General features: G+C 37.8%; 2 protein-coding genes across 24 annotated transcripts in view; one reads left to right on the forward strand and one right to left on the reverse strand.

Moving 5' to 3' along the window:
• Positions 1-12,119, forward strand: part of LOC127445284 (calcium/calmodulin-dependent protein kinase type II delta 2 chain) — a 56,113-nt gene extending 43,994 nt beyond the window's left edge. For 4 of the 11 annotated variants that reach the window (XM_051705248.1, XM_051705252.1, XM_051705251.1 and 1 more), the window contains 7 exons: positions 752-796; positions 3,006-3,054; positions 3,367-3,465; positions 5,807-5,827; positions 6,249-6,324; positions 6,680-6,774; positions 10,150-12,119. In XM_051705248.1, coding sequence (XP_051561208.1) covers positions 752-796; positions 3,006-3,054; positions 3,367-3,465; positions 5,807-5,827; positions 6,249-6,324; positions 6,680-6,774; positions 10,150-10,382 — 618 coding nt within the window. In that variant the 3' untranslated portion in view covers positions 10,383-12,119. The remainder of the gene's footprint in view (positions 1-751; positions 797-3,005; positions 3,055-3,366; positions 3,466-5,806; positions 5,828-6,248; positions 6,325-6,679; positions 6,775-10,149) is intronic. The other 7 variants (XM_051705255.1, XM_051705258.1, XM_051705256.1 and 4 more) reach the window with 3 other exon arrangements.
• A 3,691-nt stretch (positions 12,120-15,810) lies between these two features.
• Positions 15,811-23,238, reverse strand: part of LOC127445274 (ankyrin-2-like) — a 111,732-nt gene continuing 104,304 nt past the window's right edge. For 12 of the 13 annotated variants that reach the window (XM_051705221.1, XM_051705218.1, XM_051705219.1 and 9 more), the window contains 2 exons: positions 22,755-22,928; positions 15,811-17,775 (listed from right to left, as the gene is read on the reverse strand). In XM_051705221.1, the coding sequence (XP_051561181.1) occupies positions 17,755-17,775; positions 22,755-22,928 (195 nt within the window). In that variant the 3' untranslated portion in view covers positions 15,811-17,754. Of the gene's footprint in view, positions 17,776-22,754; positions 22,929-23,238 lie in introns of those variants that run through there. The other variant, XR_007897955.1, reaches the window with a different exon arrangement.

Raw genomic sequence — 23,238 nt, forward strand, 5'->3', positions numbered from 1 at the left:
TAACAGTATATATGTAGATCTGTCTGTTTTACATACCTGCCATATATCTGTCTCTGTACAGTTAGTGCTAAATGCTTAGTTGTGATTTTAATAATTATGTGGAATGTGTGCCCTTTATTGCAAGTTTCTGTGGTAAGAAAATGTCTGCTAAATTTTTTTTTATATAAGGCTAAATAATTAGTGAATACTGTTTAAATGACAGTTCAAATTCTAACTCCAATGTCAGGCAAAAGGAACCATTTTAAAGAATCAGTATATGGCCAATTTGTCAACTTCTGAAATATTATAGGACACACAGAGCAAATGCTGAGGACTCAAATACTTCAGGTTTATTTATAGAGTACAGTGTTAGCTAAAGCTCTGGCAGGCGATGTAATAAGGGTAAACTGCTCGTGATCTCCGATCAGAGCAGGAATGAAAGAAAGATGGTGGATGTTCTGTGTGTTTGAGATGAAGTTGCCATGATGAAGGTTCAGTCACTGTCTAGCAAACCCCTCATGCAGAAAACACAGACATTCAGATAATAGCACATACTACATGATGCACCTCTAATGATGGCCTGCTGTTTTTAAAAAGAATGTAATGAGACTGTGTTCTGACTGCCTTATGTTTATTTGAATTTTAGTTCCTCACAATAGCCTACCTAAAAACATGGCTATTATCACCCATTTTGCCTTAACACACTTTTTCGTGTACAAATAATACTCTTTTTTTCTGTTCATCTTTTCTTCACTCCTTTTCACTTCTTCAGGAGCCACAAACTACCGTTATCCACAACCCAGTAGACAGAAATAAGGTATTATTATGTAATTCTCTTTATATTCATTCACTGCATTTTCCACAAATTAGGTTCAAATTAATGTACTTTTTTAACCTATCAAGGCAAAAAGTCACATGTTCTGTAGAGAGAATTATTAGATATGTTAAACTTTTATCAAATATAAAATTAACTGCATGACTAATAGCCTTAAAATTGTGATTTTGGCCTGTACCACCTTCTTGACTATCCAGTAATTTAAATACAATGTCATGATTTTGGCATAATCTGTTGATTTTATTGTCAGTTTGTTGTACAAAATAATATTTTTAAATATTAACTAAAGTTACCAGAAATCCACATCATTTGAACTTTTTTATGATGGGAAGACAAGTTAATAATTTAACTCTATTTTCAAAATTTTTATACAAATTGTAGTTTTGACTACATTCGTCAAGCTTAACATTCAGCCCTGTTACCAAATTATTTAGTTATTGTAAGAAAAATTATAACATATTTTTCTTTAATTTATGGTAGATATTAGTTCTATAACTAAACTCAGCAAAAGAAGAAACATCCCTTTTTCAGGACACTGTATTTTAAAGATAATTTTGTAAAAATCCAAATAACTTTACAGATCTTTATTGTAAAGGGTTTAAACAATGTTTTCCATGCTTGTTCAATGAACCATAAACAATTAATGAACATGCACCTGTGGAACGGTCATTAATTCACTAACAGCTTACAGACGGTAGGCAATTAAGGTCACAGTTATAAAAACTTAGGACACTAAAGAGACCTTTCTACTGACTCTGAAAAACACCAAAAGAAAGATGCCCAGGGTCCCTGCTCATCTGCGTGATCGTGCCTTAGGCATGCTGCATGGAGGCATGAGTACTGCAGATGTGGCCAGGGCAATAAATTGCAATGTAAGTACTGTGAGACGCCTAAGACAGCGCTACAGGGAGACAGGAAGGACAGCTGATCGTCCTCGCAGTGGCAGACCACATGTAACAACACCTGCACAGGATCGGTACATCTGAATATCACACCTGCGGGACAGGTACAGGATGGCAACAACAACTGCCCGAGTTATACCAGGAATGCACAATCGCTCCATCAGTGCTCATACTGTCTGCAATAGGCTGAGAGAGGCTGGACTGAGGGCTTGTAGGCCTGATATATTGCAGGTCCTTACCAGACATCACTGGCAACAACGTCGCCTATGGGCACAAACCCACCTTTGCTGGACCAGACAGGACTGGCAAAAAGTGCTCTTCACTGATGAGTCACGGTTTTGTCTCACCAGGGGTGATGGTCGGACTCGTGTTTATCGTCGAAGGAATGAGCTTTACACCGAGGCCTGTACTCTGGAGCGGGATCGATTTGGAGGTGGAAGGTCCGTCATGGTCTGGGGTGGTGTGTCACAGCATCATCGGACTGAGCTTGTTGTCATTGCAGGCAATCTCAACGCTGTGCATTACAGGGAAGACATCCTCCTGCCTAATGTGGTACCCTTCCTGTAGGCCCATCCTGACATGACCCTTCAACATGACAATGCCACCAGCCATACTGCTCGTTCTGTGCGTGATTTCCTGCAAGACAGGAATGTCAGTGTTCTGCCATGGCTGGCGAAGAGCCCGGATCTCAATCCCATTGAGCATGTCTGGGACCTGTTGGATCGGAGGGTGAGGGCTAGGGCCATTTCCCCCAGAAATGTCCGGGAACTTGCAAGTGCCTTGTTGGAAGAGTGGGGTAAAATCTCACAGCAAGAACTGGCAAATCTTGAAAAAATATTTATATATATTCTATAAAAATAAAAATATTTGTTATTAATTCATTAATAATTTAATATTTATTTGTATTGAATTATTTTTTATACAGATGAAGAATTTTTTTTTTAAATTCATATATATTTTTATACATATATATATATATTAAATTATTATAATTTGTATAAAAAAATATAATGTTATTAATAATGTATGTTTTATTCATTTTTGTTTAAATTTGAGTTTATTTAATGTTTATTTCTTGAAAAAAGCAAAATCACCCAAATCAGTGTTTAAACTATATTTAGACTATATTAAGTTTAAACTATATTCATGTTCCACCTTTTGGTAACAGGGTTGCAAAAATTGTAAACCTTAAAATACATGTATATTAAGGAATTTTTTTTTTAGTTCAAAGCTCTATTTTGTACCATTCATGGAAAGTGACTCACATAGATTCTTCCATATTTCTTCAGGAATCTACAGAGAGTGCCAACACTACTATCGAGGACGAGGACCTTAAAGGTAAAACTCAACGTCTCTCTGCCCGTGTGTCTGCCTGTAGATGTGTCGTTTGCTGCAGTTTTCCCTCCTCAGTACGTCTCCCATTTGTGCTTCTCCTCAGTCATCTGTACACTCCTTATTTATTTTGTCCCCACCCAGTTTGTATAAAACCTGTTGCTGACCACATCTTTGTCTCTTCCCCTCTATCCCTCGTTGGATCTCTGCTTCAGGGTGTCTGTTTCAGTATTTCTTGTCGAGTGTGCTATTTGAAATGTCTTCTTTTTCGTTTGTCTTGCTCCTGTTATTTCTTCCTCTCAATGGTGCAATGTACAGCCAGACGCATTGGAAACCTCAGCATTAATTCAATATGGCAACCTGCGGCCTGCCCGCAAAACTCAGAGCCCAAGCATGTGCCCAACTCCTCTGTGCAGAGTAAGTCCGTAACGGGCAGAATAGAAAAATCACACCTAACGTCGTTCAAATGCTTCTATTGCACCCAACATTCCAAATAAGTAGAGACATGCTGCACAAGGAGTGTGCTTGCTTCAGAATCCCATCCTACTCCATGCTTGAGAGACTGATGTTTGCTCCTTCTGTTTAAAATCCCCTCCCCCCAGCACCAACCCCCCAAAATAGCATTATTTATGCATTTTCAAAGTTGGTGATATTTCACCAATAAAAACACTTTGGATTTGGTAAAGCTCAGTAATATGGAATGGACCTAAACCAGTATTGAAAAGACAATACACTGTTTTTCAACGTCAGGTTCAGTATTTCTTTTATAACATGAATGTTGACATAACTATATGACAAAATGCATTTAGTCTTTAGACTTTAAAGTGATTAATCCTATCTCTAAAATGTATTTATATTATTATATTGCATTGTTTTCATGTGTTTTTCTCACTTGAAAATGGTCCTGGTCATACTTTACACCAAAATCAAAAGAATAAAAAATATAAATAAAATAAAAATAATTGGATAAAGTAAATGTAATACAACAAATACTACCATGATGTATACTTTTGTATAAATAAGTACTTTACAATTTAATTCATTTTATATATATATATACAGCTCTGGAAAAAATTAAGAGACCATTGCAAAATTATCAGTTTCTCTGTATTTACTATTTATATGTATGTGTTTGAGTAAAATTAACATTTTTGTTTTATTCTGTAAAGTGCTGATAACATTCCTTCCAAATTCCAAATAAAAATATTGTAATTTAGAGCATTTATTTGCAGAAAATGACACGGTCAAAATAACAAAAAAGATGCAGTGTTTTCAGACCTCAAATAATGCAAAGAAAACAAGTTCATATTCATTTTTAAACAACACGATATTAATGTTTTAACTTAGGAAGAGTTTTGGATAACTTGGAAAACTTGCTTCCTTCTGCTCTGACAATGTTCCCCAACTCTGAGGATTGGTTTTTCCAGTAGGACAATGCTCCATGCCACACAGCCAGGTCAATCAAGTTGTGGATGGAGGACCACCGGATCAAGATCCTGTTATGGCCTGCCCAATCTCCAGACCTGAACCCCATTGAAAACCTCTGGAATGTGATCAAGAGGAAGATGGATGGCCACAAGCCATCCAACAAAGCCGAGCTGCTTGAATATTTGTGCCAGAAGTGGCATTAATTCACCCAACAGCAATGTGAAAGACTGGTAGAGAGCATGCCAAGACGCATGAAAGCTGTGATTGAAAATCAGGGTTATTCCACCAAATGTTGATTTCTGAACTCTTCCTAAGTTAAAACATTAATATTGTGTTTAAAAATGAATATGAACTTGTTTTCTTTGCATTATTTGATGTCTGAAAACACTGCATCTTTTTTGTTATTTTGACCAGTTGTCATTTTCTGCAAATAAATGCTCTAAATTACAAAATTTTAATTGGAATTTGGGAGAAATGTTGTCAGTGCTTTACAGAATAAAATGAAAATGTTAATTTTACTCAAACACATACCTAAAATTAGTAAATCCAGAGAAACTGGTAATTTTGCAGTGGTCTCTTAATTTTTTCCAAAGCTGTAGATATATATATATATATATGAGTGCACATACTGTATATAAATCTAAATTGTTTTGAAAACAATGTCACTACAAAAATAAATAAATAATAATAAATAAAATCTTAATAGTCCTAAAAAATAGGCATATTTTTTCTCTATGCAAAAATATTTTTTTTCTTTTGATTTTGGAGTGAAATATGAGATAGACATTGCTTTACAGTTCTCATGAGATTCGCTGGAAACAGAGGAAAATGTGTTTCCACATACACTATCAGCTGCATTATGCTGGATAATGAAAATGATGTTGAAAAAAGTAAAAGGCCCCATGTTATGCAGCATGTCTATTGTAAGAGAAAGCAAGCATTAGATGGAATGCTTTACAAAAGTAAAGCCCGCTTTTTCTCATTTTAAAGCTGCAAACCCTTTTCCATCTCATTTGTCATTCAGTGCCTTCCGGGCGAAAAACATCAGATAAAAAAAAATATCCATTCCTTTTTTCTTTTCATTTATCAATTTGCAGACACCATAAACTCAGTGCTGGAGAATGAGTGATTTAATGATCTAATTAATAATTCACATTAAATGAACTGTTAAATATTAAAAGTACAAAGTTCATTTAACGTCTTTTTGCCCGGTGGGCTGGAACTATTGTCATCATCAGTAGATGTAGAGACATTGCACTAGTTTATTTGGAGCTTTCATAAGAAATTGTCTTTTTGACCAATTATGAGCCATCTCTTTGCTGTCCCTTAGCTTGCCAAGTTATCAATAAAGGTAAATTTAAACTTTAATACTTTGAATGAAAGTGTTGCCTGTGATTTTCTACCAGTAAACACTACTCATTCTGAAATAAACGCAGACAAGAAGGAATTCTGGAATATACTTTCCTTTAGGTGACCATTGTGGAGGTTATAAAAATTCTCTTATTAATAACACTTTAAACAGAAATTAACTACATTGCACATAGTCATTGTATTAATATTCACACAACCTCTTTGCAAGTCAGTTAATAACTATAAATAAGCTATAAAGATTCTCTGTAAATCTTTAGATTTTCTCTGCAGTTTGTGGATTGCATTATTTCAGACACCTTAAACAAAGTGTTGAAATGAATTGGGTTGTTGATGAATAATTTGGATTCTCATGGTGTGAGGGTTGCTGACTCACACACTAGATGTGTCTCTGTGTGTTTCAGCTCGTAAGCAGGAGATCATAAAGGTGACCGAGCAGCTGATTGAATCCATCAACAACGGCGACTTTGAGGCTTACGCGTGAGTGAACACACGGACCCGTCTCTATGACAACCAGAGCACCTCTTAAGAACACTAATGCATTGCTTTATTTTCTCTTGATTATGGAGATTACATTTAATAGTCACCTGTCCTTTTCACAACAGGTGCTCAGTCTATGATTAGAACCAAGCCTCACTTATTTACAGATTTTAATTGGCAGATAGGGAAGATATTCATATAGTCAGAAGACAAGTTAATGACCACATACTGTATGTTCACAGAACGCAGTGTTGGTTGTTGATATTCTATATTGGAATGCTCCTGGTGTTTTTGTACTTATTTTAACCATTAAACCAGACTTTTAGATTTACTTTCTGTTCGTTCTCTTTAACAGAAAGATTTGCGATCCTGGTCTGACTTCTTTTGAGCCGGAGGCATTGGGAAACCTAGTGGAGGGGCACGATTTTCACAGGTTCTACTTTGAGAACGGTATCTAGATCAATGACTTTAACCTTTTCACACTCAGAACCAGTGCCAGAAATGTACTTTTTAGTTCACCAGAAAGTGTTAGGGACTGACAGCCTCAGTAGCTGCTTTCCACTATCGGGCCAGTGCGAGCCAGTGCCATAAACTGGTCAGCCGGGGCCAATAGCCTCGGACCTCGAGCCGCGACAACGAAAACACTCTGCATTTCCACATTTGGGCCAAAAGGCCCGCAGCATTGCCCTAAAACCCACTCTTATTACGCCGGCCTGGTCCAAATGTCACACACCCCGCCCATTTCCCAAGCCAAAACTAAATAAGCATGTTATCTAGAATATCAAGTTTACATTGTATGTAAATGTTAGCTAGCTAGCAAGATAAGAAACCGTTGACAACTCACCGACTTTAACTGCGATGGTGTCCCGAGTGGTCTCTCCACTAACAGTGGGACAATGTCCCAGCACACTGTCCATGATCTTGAACCATTTGTAATGTGTCCGCAATCTTTTTCGCCGAGATGCAGGTGCGTGACATCACACAAACATGTTGGCACCCAGAGATGTACAAAGTTAGTGATAAACATTCACTTTTATTAAATGATATCGATCATTGAGTCAAAGTTCCTACATTACAAGATATTAAAGCTTGTTTAACAAATATTTGCAGAGACAGGTGTACAAAACATGGTCATTTAAACTCTCTGTTGATGATCGTACAAGTTTAGCACAAATGCTAGCATAGTAGCATTGTTTATCAGTTGGATTGCTCGTAGACGTCTCTGTTGACAGTCAAACCCCTGTTAAGCTAACGGGAGCATTGCAGTTTTGGTTGTTTAAACGTCATTTTCGAAGCATCTGCCAATGGAATTCCTTTATCAGAGAATTCAAGTAGGAATATCCCACATCCGACTTGAATGACACACAGCATGAGTACCTTGCTAAACTCTGCCTTTGACATTGATCCCGCCTCAATCCCCAGTTGGCCTTCTTTGGCCCAAGGGTAATCGGCAGGCCAAAGGCCCTTGGTCGTTGGCCCAGATTAAGCCCAGAGGAGGAACAATTAAGACCCGGAAGTGACACAACTGGCCCTGGCACGCACTAGCATGTGCTCATTTGGCCCGACAGTGGAAACACGGCTAGTCACTATTTACTAGGGATTAGAAAACTGCCGATTTTTAATAGTTGACTAGTCGAGTGACGTCATTCCACCCCAAACAACCACAATCCGACACCCCCCACCAGGGCCTTTTCTAGCTATAATCGGTCGCTTAGGGCCCCCGAGCCACCAGGGGGCCCCACAAAGCAAGGTGTTTTTTTCTTTTTCTTTAGATTTTTATTGTTTATATATATATATATATATATATATATATATATATATATATATATATATATATATACTAAAGCTGCAAGTAAGACTCAGAAAGTTGTTATGGCTCAATTATGGCCCCTTGTCATCAGACATTAGATAGTCAGCTAGACTGTGCCTGGGGTCTTATACTTTGCCATGGAAACACTTGTAGTAGGGGAAAACCAGCCACGGTGTCTTACGTGCAGACAACTGTGGGGATGCATTCCGTCATGTCAGTGGACTCCAACTTCAAGCGCTTTTCTAAACTTTTGCCAAATCATATTTTTGAAGGAGCGAACAGCATCCAAGTCAAAGGCCCCAACACATAAAGTTAACTTAAAGTGCTTTTAACTGTCACCAAATCGTGTTCCTGAGGGAGCGGACAGCACCCAGGTCGGCATAATAGTAGTGTTTAGATTATATCTGAAGGCCAATTTGCATTTATTGCAGCTTCCTGTAGCATTTGTGTCATCTTTATCAGTGTAGCCTATGGAATGTTCTCAACATTATCAGTGTTGATACAATGCTATGCGCATGTGCAGTAAAGATTGTTATTACGCTTATGCGTTGTGTTGTTTAGCAGGGCGACAGTAAACAAACACCAGCTCTGAAGCACACTCTTTGTGTGCGTCTTTTAAGTCTTGACAGAACATCACAGCCTATATTTGAACCACTGCATCTTTTCAGTGCAGAGCAACCGGGCTTCTCCCCTGCTGTATTTCCTACAGACACATTTTGTAAATCACATGGTGAGTGACTAGTCGACTAGTCTGTGCAAGCCTAACCATTCACTATACTCATTGGAACAAATATGCAATAGAAGGTAATGGTGCCTGAGGCTGCAGTCCCTAACATTCCACCTAACATCTCCTTTGTGTTCCACGGAAGAAAGTTGTATGGGGTTTGTAACCACATGAGGGTGAGTAAATGATAACAGTATTTTCATTTTTGGGTGAACTATTCCATTAAGGGGAAGTATTTACCCCTAGAATTGATTTGCAGGGGCTTTTACACCTTTTATGAGGGTTGTTGTTTTGTTTTTTCTGGACCATATAAAAACAGCGTTCATCCTGTTACAATATCTCAAATACCTCTGTTGAATCAATTAATTTAAATTAATTCTCAACCTGAAAAATTATGGCCATTACTAAAATTAAATCATCATCGAATACAAAAGTAGCTCTAAATAATGATGGAGATGTCATAACACTATCAACGCTCGGCTACAAAGCATTTTAAATTATTGTCTGAAATAATCTACCGTATGTTAGATTTTACAGTTTTCTATTGTCATGATCTTGATGTAATTAATGTTTCAAGTTATTATTATTATTTTTTAAACTTCTCTCATCAAAAATGATATATTAGCCATACATTCAACAACACTTACCACTGAGACAAAAAATACAGATACTGTATCTGACAGCTACAGGTCACTATAGTCTCTGCAGAGGCACTAAACCCATAACTAGGCCTAGAATAATAATAATAATAATAATAATAATAATAATAATAATATATATATATATATATATATATATATATATATATATATATATATATATATATATATATACTGTTAATTTATTTATACATATAATAAAAATAACAAAAATACAAATAATAAAATACAATTTAAAAAACTAGATATTTTAGTTTTATTCATTTAATTTAGTTAAAGATTACAAAATTCAATTTGATGGAAATTTGTTATGAAATTGAAATGTGTAAATCTTCATCTAAATGTTAAAATTGGCTAAAATATTTTTTGGATTGTAGGAAATATATCAAATATTAAACATCATAAAACAAAAACAAAGGAATTCTTTACAGGGGGCATTTTTAGACCCAACATTTTAAATATCCAAAGTATTTTTGTCACTTTTGGTGGCAGTTTTGCCCCATGTCCTTGATAATATCTGTACCTAATAAGATATCTTATATAACAATAAAATCCTGCTTTTTATTATAAAAATGAACATTATCTCCTTACTTGCAAGCCACATCTTGTGTATCTTAATTTCCTTTTATTAGCGCTGTCCAAAGGTAATAAACCTGTTCACACTATCCTGCTGAACCCTCACGTGCACCTGATCGGAGAGGACGCAGCATGTATCGCGTACATACGTCTGACCCAGTACATGGATGCCAGCGGGATGCCACGCACCATGCAATCAGAGGAGACTCGTGTCTGGCACCGCCGAGATGGCAAGTGGCTGAACATACACTTCCATCGCTCTGGAGCGCCCAGTGTGCCCATTAAGTAAGACTCATAGACCCTTAAAGGGACAGCATCTAGTCTGAGATAAAGCTTGGTCATGAAATTGAATAATGACGCTCTAATCCATATCATACAGTAGATACGATGTGATTCATAGTGGCTTTATTGGGCTAAATATGGATCTGGCTGTCAGAACATGAATTCTGAAAGAAATTAATGTATATTTTAAATGCAAATTTAGTAATGTGTGTTTGCCTGTGTATATTTTGTAGTTAATGGAATAGTAAGCTTCAGTTTTTCCCCATCGAGGGAAAACCCGTCAGCAAACAGAAACCGTCAGCAAAAACCCAACTGTCTGTCAGTCAAGCTGGAGGCGTGTCTCATAAGCCACACCTGCTTCCCAACAACCTCACCCTTTTCCCTTCCTCTCTGAGGGTCGTTTACACGTTATCGCACATGGACCAGAGTTTTAAAGTGTTGTGCTACAGGTCATCACCTACACCAAAACCCGTGGGCCATTCGCATAAATGGACATTATTAAAAGGAGTGTATTTTTAACATTTTATTTACTGTTTCTTTTTTTAAGCTGTTTTGGTATACATTTTAAATGTATAGATATGTAAAGAGAATCACCTTTCCCCAAGTCTGTACTGTATTTTTATGTCTATTTATGTGTGTGCAATATATCCAATTTTGAAAGATAAGAATGTTAATATTGAGCTTGCTATTGTTCTGGTGATGTACATATGTTGTGATTGTTCAGATAAAAAATGATCAAATCAAAAAAAAAAAAAACCTTTTAAAACTATGTACTTTTAATTCTGGCTTATGGCAAAATCAAAATTGTAGTAAATGCTGTTGCAAAGCTTTGTTTATATTCGCTAGCTTACAATGTTTGGCTATTTAAAGATTCTGATTTACTTTACTTGATTTACAAGAATTGCAGCATACTAAATGGATTGTATGTTTACCTTTATGTCATAGAATATGAGAAAAAAACAGATATCAAAGAGAATGTAGCATATATGATACATCACGTAGACAAGCATTGGGTAATGCATGGAGGACTATAACTTGAATGACCATGATGTTCATTTATTTACTTTTTTCTCTTGTTCATATTGTGTAATTCATGGTTTTTCTTATCAAAATGTTTGTTTTATTTCTATCAGTATCATAAAGATCAGTTAATGTAATGATGATAATGACCATCATCATTATGACCCAACATCTAGAAATATCACGCTATATCTTCAGATCTTATGTAGCTTATTTTTCCTATATTGAGTGGATGTGAAAATGTTATCTTTTGACTTTATATAATGGCTGTATGAGAAACAAAAACTTAAGTAGCTTATGAGAAACAACATGTATCATTGTCACACATATCTGTGCTTTTTATTTATCCTGACATTATTTTGCCAATGGAAAGAGAGAAAGTGAGCTGAGCCTGATTTTCTAGCATGCACACTGCCCCTAGTGGTGATATTGCATCTGTGCGCCACTCAATTGGAAGATGATGCAGTAGACACTAGACAGAGGGTGATGTCAGAATGGAATGGTCTTCCTCGAGGAAAAACCTCACCACTACTGGACTATGCCAACATCATACACATTCCATGTTCTCATTTTCCTTTTTCTCTTCTTAAAAAGTAATTTCCTCTGCTGATACTTACAGAAACCTCAAAGCCAATACGAGGATGTGAAATACATAATATGTTGCCATGGTGGCGCTAGCAAATCATCAAATTTACTGAAAAATACAATAAAGGTGTGATATGTACTGTATGTACAATGTGCCATTTTTCATTATGAGTCTGTTAATTTTTTTTTTTGGCTTGCATCAAACAAACTGTTAAATGAAAGAAGTCATATTATGAGGGATACAATTATCCCTGATCTTTTGAGACAAAAGAAACTCAACTGTAAATATCAGCTTGTTCTGTATAATCTTGACTTTCTAACATCAGGTAGCTGCCCACATTTACGTCAACAGTGCCATTGTTGGTATTCATAAATGCAGTCACAGTGAGGTGGAATAATCAGGAGGACGTAGGATAGATGCTATTGTTCCTAAATACAAGAATGTCAGTCAAACCTTGTGCTGTTCTGGCTGTGTGTAGCACCTACTGCTCTACCTATTCTTCTGAAGAAGCCAAAGGTGTAGCCAGGAAATTACTTTTGGGTGGGCCTCAATAAAATTGTTTTTTTTACCAAATTTTCCTTAATAACAGAAAGGGGCGCATTCAAACAGTTCTTTCACACACAGAAATCTGAATTTATTAATTTTTTAAACTATTTTATAAATAGATGCACAGGTAGCTGTAATAACCTGCCAGGCATTACTGCCTGCCACACCTCCACCAGTGCCCAGCTGCAGGGTCATCAGCCGGGAGCCAACTATCTTCAGTGTTTCATGGAACATCTCCTGGTGGTGGGGCAGCGGTCAGAGACGTCTCACTGCCACCCCCCGCAGCTGGACACCGGATCCCCTCCAACGCCTCTCATCCTTGCCTTCCCATCCAGACATCCTTCCTTCACAAATTATTCGCAACCAGGGTTCTATGTCATAATACCTCGACACGACCATATGCGCCAGCATGTTGGCCAACTGGCACCGAGATCCGTACTCTGTGCCCTACTAGGACTGCACCATATCTCTCGGTAGCTCAGTGCCACCGGTTCCATATGGCATACTACCTCAGCACAAGCCCTCACCACATATCGCCCAGGTTCCCTATTCTTCGGTTTCCTACTTCTGAACCCCCCGCTTTTTGTCCTTCTTTCTTAACCATAGCCAGAAACTTCCTTTCTCAGCTTCCTCTGCCCATTCCTTCAAATACTTTTTTTAAAGCTGCTTCTACGATGCCAATGTCTCTAAATAGGTGCTGCATTGATGTTCCCATACATCCTCGGCACCCAACCTCCACAGGGTTGGTGGCAGTCCTCCATCCATTTTCCCTACACTCTGTAGTCAGATCAGCATATTTTAACTTCCTCCTCTCATAGACTGTCTCCAGACCCTCTTCCCATGGAACAGTAAGGTCATTCATTACTATTTTCCTAGCTGAAGTCGACCACAACACTACATCCAGTCTCAAGGAGGTAATGGCAAACTCAGTAGGAAATTTTAGCTACTGGCCAAAGTCAATCATCATTGACCAATCACTTCCAGGCACCAAGATTGATCTGGCTTCCCTCCATGCTGTGCCTTGTGCAGAACCTCCCTTTTTAACAAAATCAACACCCTGCCTCTTGGGAGTATGGTTGCCTTTGTTTGCCTTTACTCTATGCATCTCTAGGATCTCTGCCAGCTTCCGCAGGATCTGATCATGCTGCCACCTGTACCATCCTTGTGCCAGGGCAGTCTTACACCATACCAATATGTACTGCAAGTTTGCTCTTGGGGCCTCACAGAAGGGGCAACTCTCCTCTCTGCCATACCACAGAAACAAATTTCCAGGGCTTGGTAGGGTATCGTAGGTGGATCTTATTAGAAACCTTAGCCTAGCCTGGGGTACCTTCCACAGGTCAGCACATCCTAACACTCTATCAGATGTCCCCTCCCTTTGGTCCAGTCTACTGGCTGTGGGACATATCTAGGGGAGCCAAGCGGGTTGTCTTTGTAGGGGTCACCAAGTTGCTGTTACATGTGGTCTGCTAGTTGCTCTTTTGCCACCACCAGCTTCCCACTCCTCTTTTCTTCCAACAGGTTTCTGGCAAACTTAAAAGGATCTTTGATGAATTTCACCCTTTCATGCTCCTTCTTTCTTCTCTGCTGTCAGATTCTCTCTGCTCTCCTCAAGACAGCTAATCTAACCCTTATGCCATCCCACAATACCTTCAAGCCCTCCTTCTCTTGCTCCTCTGCCTTCCTCCATGAAGCTGCCTCTGCTCTTTCACAAGCTGAAGTATCTCCTCTATCCGACCCATCACCGCCACTCTTCCTTACTACTGTTTCACCAAATCTACCTATACATCCTTTATATACAATATTGCTAAACATATTAAGCTTGGCCTCCATCCTTCCAGTAAGGGCATTCTCTAAGGTAGAGCACAGGTCCTCGTTTAGTCTGCTCCATGCATCCTCTTCATTAGATCTCGGTCACTTGATTAGCCTCCTTCTCCCTGGTTTCTTCTCATTGTCATGTCTTCCCTGTCTTGTCTGTGGGTTGAAGGTTGTCTCTTCTTGCGGCTCACCTTGCAGGCTTGATCTGCCTGCTGGCGGTACTGGTCTTCTTGGTGCCCCTCAACAACAGTGGATTCAGTAGCGCTGTGGTGCTCAACCAGGATCTGTATCCTTCTTGTCTGACCTGCTGCTACAGTGCAAGGTTGCGTCTGGCTGCTCCTGCCACACTTCATCCATATTTGATGAATCCGCAGGCCTTTGTAAGTTGTTACCCTCATCCACCCATGACTGCATCTTCAAAGGATCCTTTGCTCATTATCCATGGCCGTTTCAGTCATGTCCACATTGTCTGTCCTAATTGGTCCATCTTCCATCCCACTTCTCGGAGGACCACTGGGTTGTTTTCCTTTAATTGTGCTCATAGTTGGTAAGGGTGTCCCCTGTGTACAGACCTGTGGGTAAGGTAACAAGCCTGCCCACCCCTGTGCAGACTTTCCTGCTGTCAGCCAGTCTTTCCTGGACTCCAACTGCCATATTCACAGTAGTCACTGGTTTCCCAGAAAAAAACTAAACAGATGCACAGGTAGCTGTAATAACCTGACGGGCATTATTGCTTGCCACACCTCCACCAGTGCCTTCAGCCCAGCCGCGGGGTCATCAGCCGGGAGCCACCTATCTTCAATACCGGAACATCTCATGGTGGTGGGGCAGCAGTCAGGGACATCTCCCTGCCACACCCCGCAGTTGGACACCGGATCCCCTCCAATGCCTCTCATCCTTGCCTTCCCATCCAGACATCCTTCCTTCACCAATTACTTGCAACCAGGGTTCTATATGTCATACTACCTTGACATAAGCGCCAGTCCGTTGGCCAACTGGCACCGAGATGGGTAGCACTGGCACAGTATCTCTCGGTAACTCAGTGCCATCGGTTCCGTATGGCATACTACCTCAGCACAAATATATAAATAAAGTCAAAGAATAATCTGTAATATTCTGGGTGGGCCTGAGTCTAATCCAGACATCCATCCCCCGCATAGCCCACCCTTGGCTATGCCACTGGTAGGAGCCCAATATTAGGAATAAATGTCTGAATTTATTTTCAACAAGTTATTTAAAAATAACTGATCATTTTAGTCTGACCTTAGGAGTTTGAGTGGTACATTTCAGCATGAATTGTCATGTGAACCTGTCACAACATAATGTAGACTATAAACTATATTGGACTCAGCAGTAAACCCACAGCTCACAAGCCTCAGGGAAAAAAAAATCTAAAAGTATGACTCTTTATATATTATACCAAACTGAGAGAGAAAAATTGCCATGACATGCATGTTATGACACTTATACACTTTTATTCTCATTCAGCCATATACACACTGTAGCCATTGTATAGTGTTTAAATGTCTTTTTTAAAAGTCATATAGTAAACTAATACATGCCTTTATGGATAGATATTTATGTACTATATATATGTATATTCGAATCTCCACAGGCAGAATGCAGATTCAGTAAATCAAATGTGGGCCAGTCACAGTGAAAGTAGTAGCAGTGTTAAACAAACGGCATTGCTCTGGTTAGAGGATGACATTTAATGCTGTTCTAGGGCCAGTTTCCCACAGCCTAATTTTAATCTTAACTTTTATAAGGGAAAAGGCACAGCTGGCCTCAGATCAGCATCAAAAGACAACCTCAACTAACAAAGTTGCATTCATTTTCAGTTAAAAAGAAAATAAATCAAACAATATCACATTGTACACTCCTTCCAAGAAATCTGAGGCCAACTGTAATTTGGTGAATCATAAAGGGCATATGTAGAGTACATCACAATGCACAGGTTCATTCAGTTCAATTACGTTTCACAAGTTTCATTAAATTAAATACATCATAAATAAATTTAAAAAATGAAATCCCTTTTTCTCACTTTCAAAACCAACAAAACATTTTGAAAGCATTTAGACTCACAAATACCAAATACCACAGAGCAACAATCTCTGACACAAACTGATATTGAGCAATATACACAAAACAGTAAAAGTAATATAATTTAAAAATAAAATCTCACATTTCCTTTTTCACATCTACACACACTCACACACACCCATAAAGAAACATAAATTCATAATGAAAATAGAATTAATTCACTTAAAACTGAAAATAGAATTGTATGTATAACATTTAACTCGTAGTTTGCCCACATTCCTACTTAACTTCCTGAGTCCTTCTTAAAATGCTTGCCACTTTACCTCAAAGGAAATTCAAAATAATAAAAATCCATTAATGTGACCTATTACAACAAAAAGCCTGTGTTGAACTGTTTGAACTCCAGAAATGATAATTATAAGGCTATATGCTACAGATCACAGACACAAATAGAGAGGGGTGAGATGAAAAAGACAAAATTGACAGTCGTCTAGCCATAGAAAGAATTTGACTGTTCTTAAGTGACTGCTGCTAGCTAAGCATGCCTGCTAATATCCTTGCATGTGGCTAATGTGCACTACTGTCTTTTTAAAAATGCATATTATGTATACTCTCCATAGACAGATTACACAGACACACAACAACCCGACAGCTGTTAAAGAAGGCAAGAATTTTTCAGATATCTCAACCGTTGAGATCAAAAGAGCATGTTATGATGTGGCATGATATAATGCAAATATATTTTAAGTTCAGTAATGGTGGTAGGCAGTGCAATACAAGTTCTGTTAATTCAAGCTTAAATGTTCAGAATATGAATGATCAAGATTTGTGAGTGAACTGTTTTCTGTTCGTATAATCTTTGTATAATTGTGATTTTCTTTAAAGTTTTTTGTTTGTGTTCATTATAGCTATTAATTCATAAAGAGAAACAATTAATTAAAATGACAAAAGGAAAAGAGGAATACGCCCTTTTGTCACAATAAAAGGCAGAAAAACACACACATTGGTTAACTGGGAAAATAAAGAGAGCAAAAATATTGTCCATTGACTTAAACTGGGCAAACATCCAGTTTGGACAGGAAGACTATAAGTGGCAGGAGTGAAGTGCACTCTGGGATTGCATGAGCATGATGCATAGGAGTGGTTAGGAGGAGGGGCTTAAAGAGAGGAGCAATGGAGACTGGGGAAGGAAAATTAAGGGAGAAACCATCACTTTTCTTCAGCTTCCTCCATCTCTTCCCCTCTGTCTTTTTGGGCTCAGTTGTGGTGAATGAGATGATGTAGGTGATGCTGTAGGTTGTCATGGTGCTCAGGACAATCGTCTATCTATCCCTCAGCATCCCTCACTACTGACCGCCTCTGAGTCCTAGACTTCTGCATCCTCGTCCTGTGAAAAAGAAAGAAAGAAAGAAAATAAATATTTACTATCATACATATTTATTCCAAGGTACTTCAAAGAATACCCTGATATTATCATGGTGCATGTCCAAAAACCTGGTATTAACAAGTAAAAAAAAAATCAAACAAACAAACATGGTAACAGCATGGTATGTTTTTGTGAGTGTAAAGTCAGATAAGACTGTAGAGAGGAAGACACTCAAGTCAATTAGAGAGAAATACAATATAAAAACATGCTTTGTTAACATATATACACACACACACACACCAATGACAGAAAACTACAGAAATGGAAGACTTTAAAATACAATATCTATAGAACATTAGCATAAACATACATTTAATCCTCTGATGCATATTTAAATACAAAAAAAAATAAACAAAAATAAAAATAATAATTGAAAACAAGAATATAATCATTCAAATTTGTTTTCCTCCAAAAAATTACACATCTATGCATTACAATAGAAGTTAATGGTACATTTTCCAAAGGTTTCTTGGTGCACCACCACTGTCAGAGCCATATTAAACTCATGTTGTCATAAATCAAAATCACAAAGACCACCTGTATGGCTTTTTAAGATCTGTGCACTGTGGTGGACACCATACACAAGAGGTTTAAAGGGATAGTTCACCTAAAAAATTAAAATACTCTCATCATTTACTCACCCTCATGCCATCCCAGATTTTCTTCTTTGGCAGAACACAAACAAAGATTTTTAGAAGAATATCTCAGCTCTGTATGTTCATACAATGCAAGTGAATGGTGATCAGACCTCTGTAGCTCCAAAAATCACATAAAGGAAACATAAAAGTAATCCATATGACTCCAGTGGTTTATAATCCATATCTTCAGAAGAGATATAAATGGTGTAGGTAAGAAACAGATCCATTTCACTTCTAGTGCTTTTAGATCTTAGTGCTGCATTCGACACGATAGATCACAGCATTCTCTTGAATAGGCTAGAGAATTATGTTGGCATTTGTGGAGTTGCATTAGCATGGTTTAGGTCCTATTTAGCAGACCGCTACCACTTTGTCTATGTAAATGAAGAATTGTCAAACCAAACAAAAGTTAAGTATGGAGTGCTACAGGGATCAGTTTTAGGGCCTCTTCTTTTCTCCTTGTATATGCTTCCCTTGGGAGACGTTATCAGGAATCGTGGAATAAGTTTCCACTGTTATGCCGACGATACCTAACTTTATATTTCTTCAAAACCTGATGAGATTTCACAATTCTCCAAATTAGCAGAGTGTATCAATGAAATAAAAGATTGGATGGCCAGAAATGTCCTTCTACTCAATTCCGACAAAACAGAGGTACTAATTATTGGACCAAAAACCTATAAAAACAAGCCGCTAAAATATAATTTGACTCTTGATGAATGTATTGTTACATCGTCTTCAACAGCGAAGAACTTAAGTGTTATATTTGATACCAGTCTGTCATTTGAAAATCAAATTACCAATGTTTGTAGAACAGCATTCTTCCACCTAAGAAATATTGCTAAATTCCGACACATGCTCTCTGTTGCTGATGCTAAAAAACTAATTCATGCATTCATGACCTCAAGACTAGATCATTGTAATGCATTACTGGGAGGATGTCCAGCAAGATCAAAAATAAACTTCAATTGGTTCAAAATGCAGCAGCCAGAGTGCTGACTAGAACCAAGATATATGATCATATTAGCCCCATTTTATCGTAGTTACACTGGCTACCTGTTAAATTTCATATTAATTTAAAAATTCTGTTAACTACATACAAAGCTTTGAATGGTCTAGCTCTGCAGTACTTAAGTGACCTTCTACCAAGCTATATTCCATCACGTTCATTACGATTGCAAAATTCTGGCCTGTTAATAGTTCCAAGAATATTTGGCTCCTAAACTATGGAATAGTCTCCCTAACACTGCTCGAGATGCAGACACACTCACTCAGTTTAAGTCTAGAATAAAGACTCATCTATTTAGCCAGGCATACACCTAATTTATCCTTCAACTCACAATTAGGCTGCTTTAGTTAGGTCTGCCAGAACCAGAAACCAGAAACATTGATCGTGATCTATAACTCTGCAATAAATTGAATGGCATCTATGCTAATATTATTCTATTAGTTTCCCTGTCTCAACCTCGGGACTCCTATCCTTAGGTCACCAGAACCGGCTGGATCCAGCTCCATTCCTGCTTCGTGATGGACTCAACTGCTACGTGTCGCTGTGTGATGATGACTAATAGCAGCCGGTGCCGGCCAAACATCACTTCAGTCTATTACGATGGACTTCAGAGGATGAACTGATGCCAACTTCAACCATAAGACATGGGTTACTTCATATGCCATTGCCTGAACCTTGGATTTAGGATAGACCTCACCGTAATTACCGGCCAGGTTGAACTGCACTGCACCTAACTGATCTCTGCCTGCATCACCTCGGTCTAATGATGGACTACAGTCTTGAAATGGAATACATAGGCTATCAATTAACTGCCAACAAAACCGTTCATCAGCCAACTAACAAGGACACTTGCATCTATGTGAACTTCTGCAGTTAATCCAGGATGGACTTCAAAGACATTAGTCATTAATCTTACAGTTCATACAAAATCTTTTTTAAACACCGGCCCTTAACACTTACTTAGTTTAATCATTTTAAACCATGACTTGCACTATACATAAGTAATATTGGCATTATATTCATGATATTAGCCAGAGGGGAACTGGCCCCCACAGTGAGTCTGGTTTCTCCCAAGGTTATTTTTCTCCATTAACCAACATCTTATGGAGTTTTGTGTTCCTTGCCACAGTCGCCTTCAGCTTGCTCACTGGGTTTATAAATACAATTATTATTTAATTACTTATTTTTAAACACAATTCACAATCGTATTTTATCAAACTACACAATGATCACTCTAAGACATTATAGATATTACAGTTTCATTTTCTGTTAATGCATGATCTTCTGTAAAGCTGCTTTGAAACGATCTGTGTTGTGAAATGCGCTATACAAATAAAAATGACTTAACTTTCACTTTTACATCTGAAAGTCATATGTGCTAAACAATAAATATTGTTCTGTTTCTCACCCACACCTATTATATTGCTTCTGAAGATTTGGATTTAAACACTGGAGTCATACGGATCACTTTTATGTTTCCTTTATGTGATTTTTGGAGCTACAAAGGTCTAATCACCATTCACTTGCATTGTATGAACCTACAGATCTGAGATATTTTTTTTTACAAATCTTCATTTGTATTCTGCTTAAGAAAGAAAGTCATACACATCTGGGATGTCATGAGGGTGAGTGAATGATAAGATAATTTAAATTTTTTTATGGTGAATTATCCCTTTAATAAACAATGGCATGCAGTGCAAAAACCAGGTACCCCTTCAATCCTCCACACATTTTCTGTCACTCTGCTAATACAAATGAATTGCAGAACCCTTTAAAATATCCTGTGAAGGGGGACACGGTAACGAAGAGCTAAAGCACGATAATGAGCTGTTTTGATTGGCCGCCACGGATCACTTACACTCCGTTAAACAGGAACAATGAGAAGATATTTATGGTAGTTTACATTACATTTAAGTTGTTTTTGAAGTTGTATATATATGTGTATTTTAATGCATTTATTTATTTATGGACATACATTGTTAAATAAACGGGGAAAGAATGTTTCATAGTTGAATAACGTTCCCATCTCAGTTTACGTCACCCCTTCTCTAAAGGGTTTGAAGGGGCTGACTGCACGTCAATGTTAATAAAGGGTTACAGCATATTAATTAATAAAGGTTTCAAAGGCCATTAATAAAGGTTTCTTCTACTTGCACACACACTTACACTCACACAGAAATGCACACGCGCACACACACACACACATGCACGAACACACATACACACACACACACACACACACACACACACACACACACACAGGCCATTTCTGTCTCCTAAACCCACTGATCACAGATCCATCAGGCTGCAGTATTTCCTGCTCTATCACTCGAGGGATCTGCACCTTCTTAAAGCCCCCAAGGTGGCTTAGAGCCTGAGGGAATGAGGCACACACTACATTAAAGCTAACTGATCCTTATGTGTAAGTGTCATTCAGGACAGGATAAAATCACAGCTGTGAAAGGAGAGAGAGTCACGAACATAATGGAGATTTAAAAAGAGCAACTACTTGGGTCTTTTACAGTGTGCAGTAGAGGTTGCCTTAAAAAAAGGAAAAACTAATGATAGGCAATTGTATCATGAGGTACGCATAAAATGCTCAATAATCCACTGGCCTTGAGTCAGTTATTCCACTTATACCACCTTTACCACATTTACAGGTGTTTAAGTTTATCTATATGTTTTAAGGCCCTAAAACATTCGAGTGCCCTAAAACATTAAGCTGCTTTGTTGTAATTTGGAACGACTGTGGCGAGGTGATATGCAACTGTGATGTAGTCTACAAACCTGCAACTACTGTACTTCATAGCCTTGCAAATAGAGTACACAACACTCTTGCATTAACACCTGTTCACCTTGCTACTGCACATTTCACTGCACAGCACCCACAGAGGCAGAATATTACTGTATGAATATTACTAGGTTGGATTACATGTCAGGGACTTCATCTACTAGTGGAAGGATGACATTAATAAATTTGCTTAATTGTTTTTTTTTATTTTTTTTTTTTTATGAAAAGTTTTGTCATTAATTTAGTTTTATTTATTTTTAAGTAACTGTTTTCTAAAAGCATTAAGGCACTCAATGCAGTGTTATATTGTAAATGTGTTCACGGCTGAAGGGGTTTTGCAGGCAACAACCATATAGTACAACCTCTTTACCTTATTGCTTAGATTTAATCAGAAAAATATATGTATTTAGTGAATGTAGGAATCTTCCATAAACATAACATTAATATTCACAATATGATGTTATTAAGCTGTCAGGAATGACTGCTGTAATGGGCATCTCACCTGGGTGAAGTCATCTCGAGCAGAGGGCAGATCTGTGGCAAGGAATGGATCCCCCTCATGCTTCTCCATTCTTTCTCCATGTACCATCGTCATTTGGACAACCTGCCTGACCTCTTGACCTCCAGCAGACCCCCCCTTTAAGGCTGACATGCCGTCTTGCTCATAGAAGGTCACCTGAAAAGAAGGTTAAATATAGTCTTTTACTTCAACAAAATTATTAATATTCCCACATTTTGATTATGCTAATTTATTTTAAGTGATTAAATTCAGATTAAGTTGATTTAGTGGAAGTGATCTTGATTACATGATTAAAGTCATTATACTCCATTATTTAATAATCTTTTTCTTGTTATGAGTAGCAGCATCATTTCCCTTTAAATGACACAGTACCTGCCTTATTACTTCAACAGCATGTTTGTTTTAAGTTAGAGATGATTTGTAACAGCACATTAAATACTAATGAAAACTAAGGAAAGTGTTTCTT

The sequence above is a fragment of the Myxocyprinus asiaticus genome, chromosome 8 (genome assembly GCF_019703515.2).
Source record: "Myxocyprinus asiaticus isolate MX2 ecotype Aquarium Trade chromosome 8, UBuf_Myxa_2, whole genome shotgun sequence".
Classification (NCBI taxonomy): domain Eukaryota; kingdom Metazoa; phylum Chordata; class Actinopteri; order Cypriniformes; family Catostomidae; genus Myxocyprinus; species Myxocyprinus asiaticus.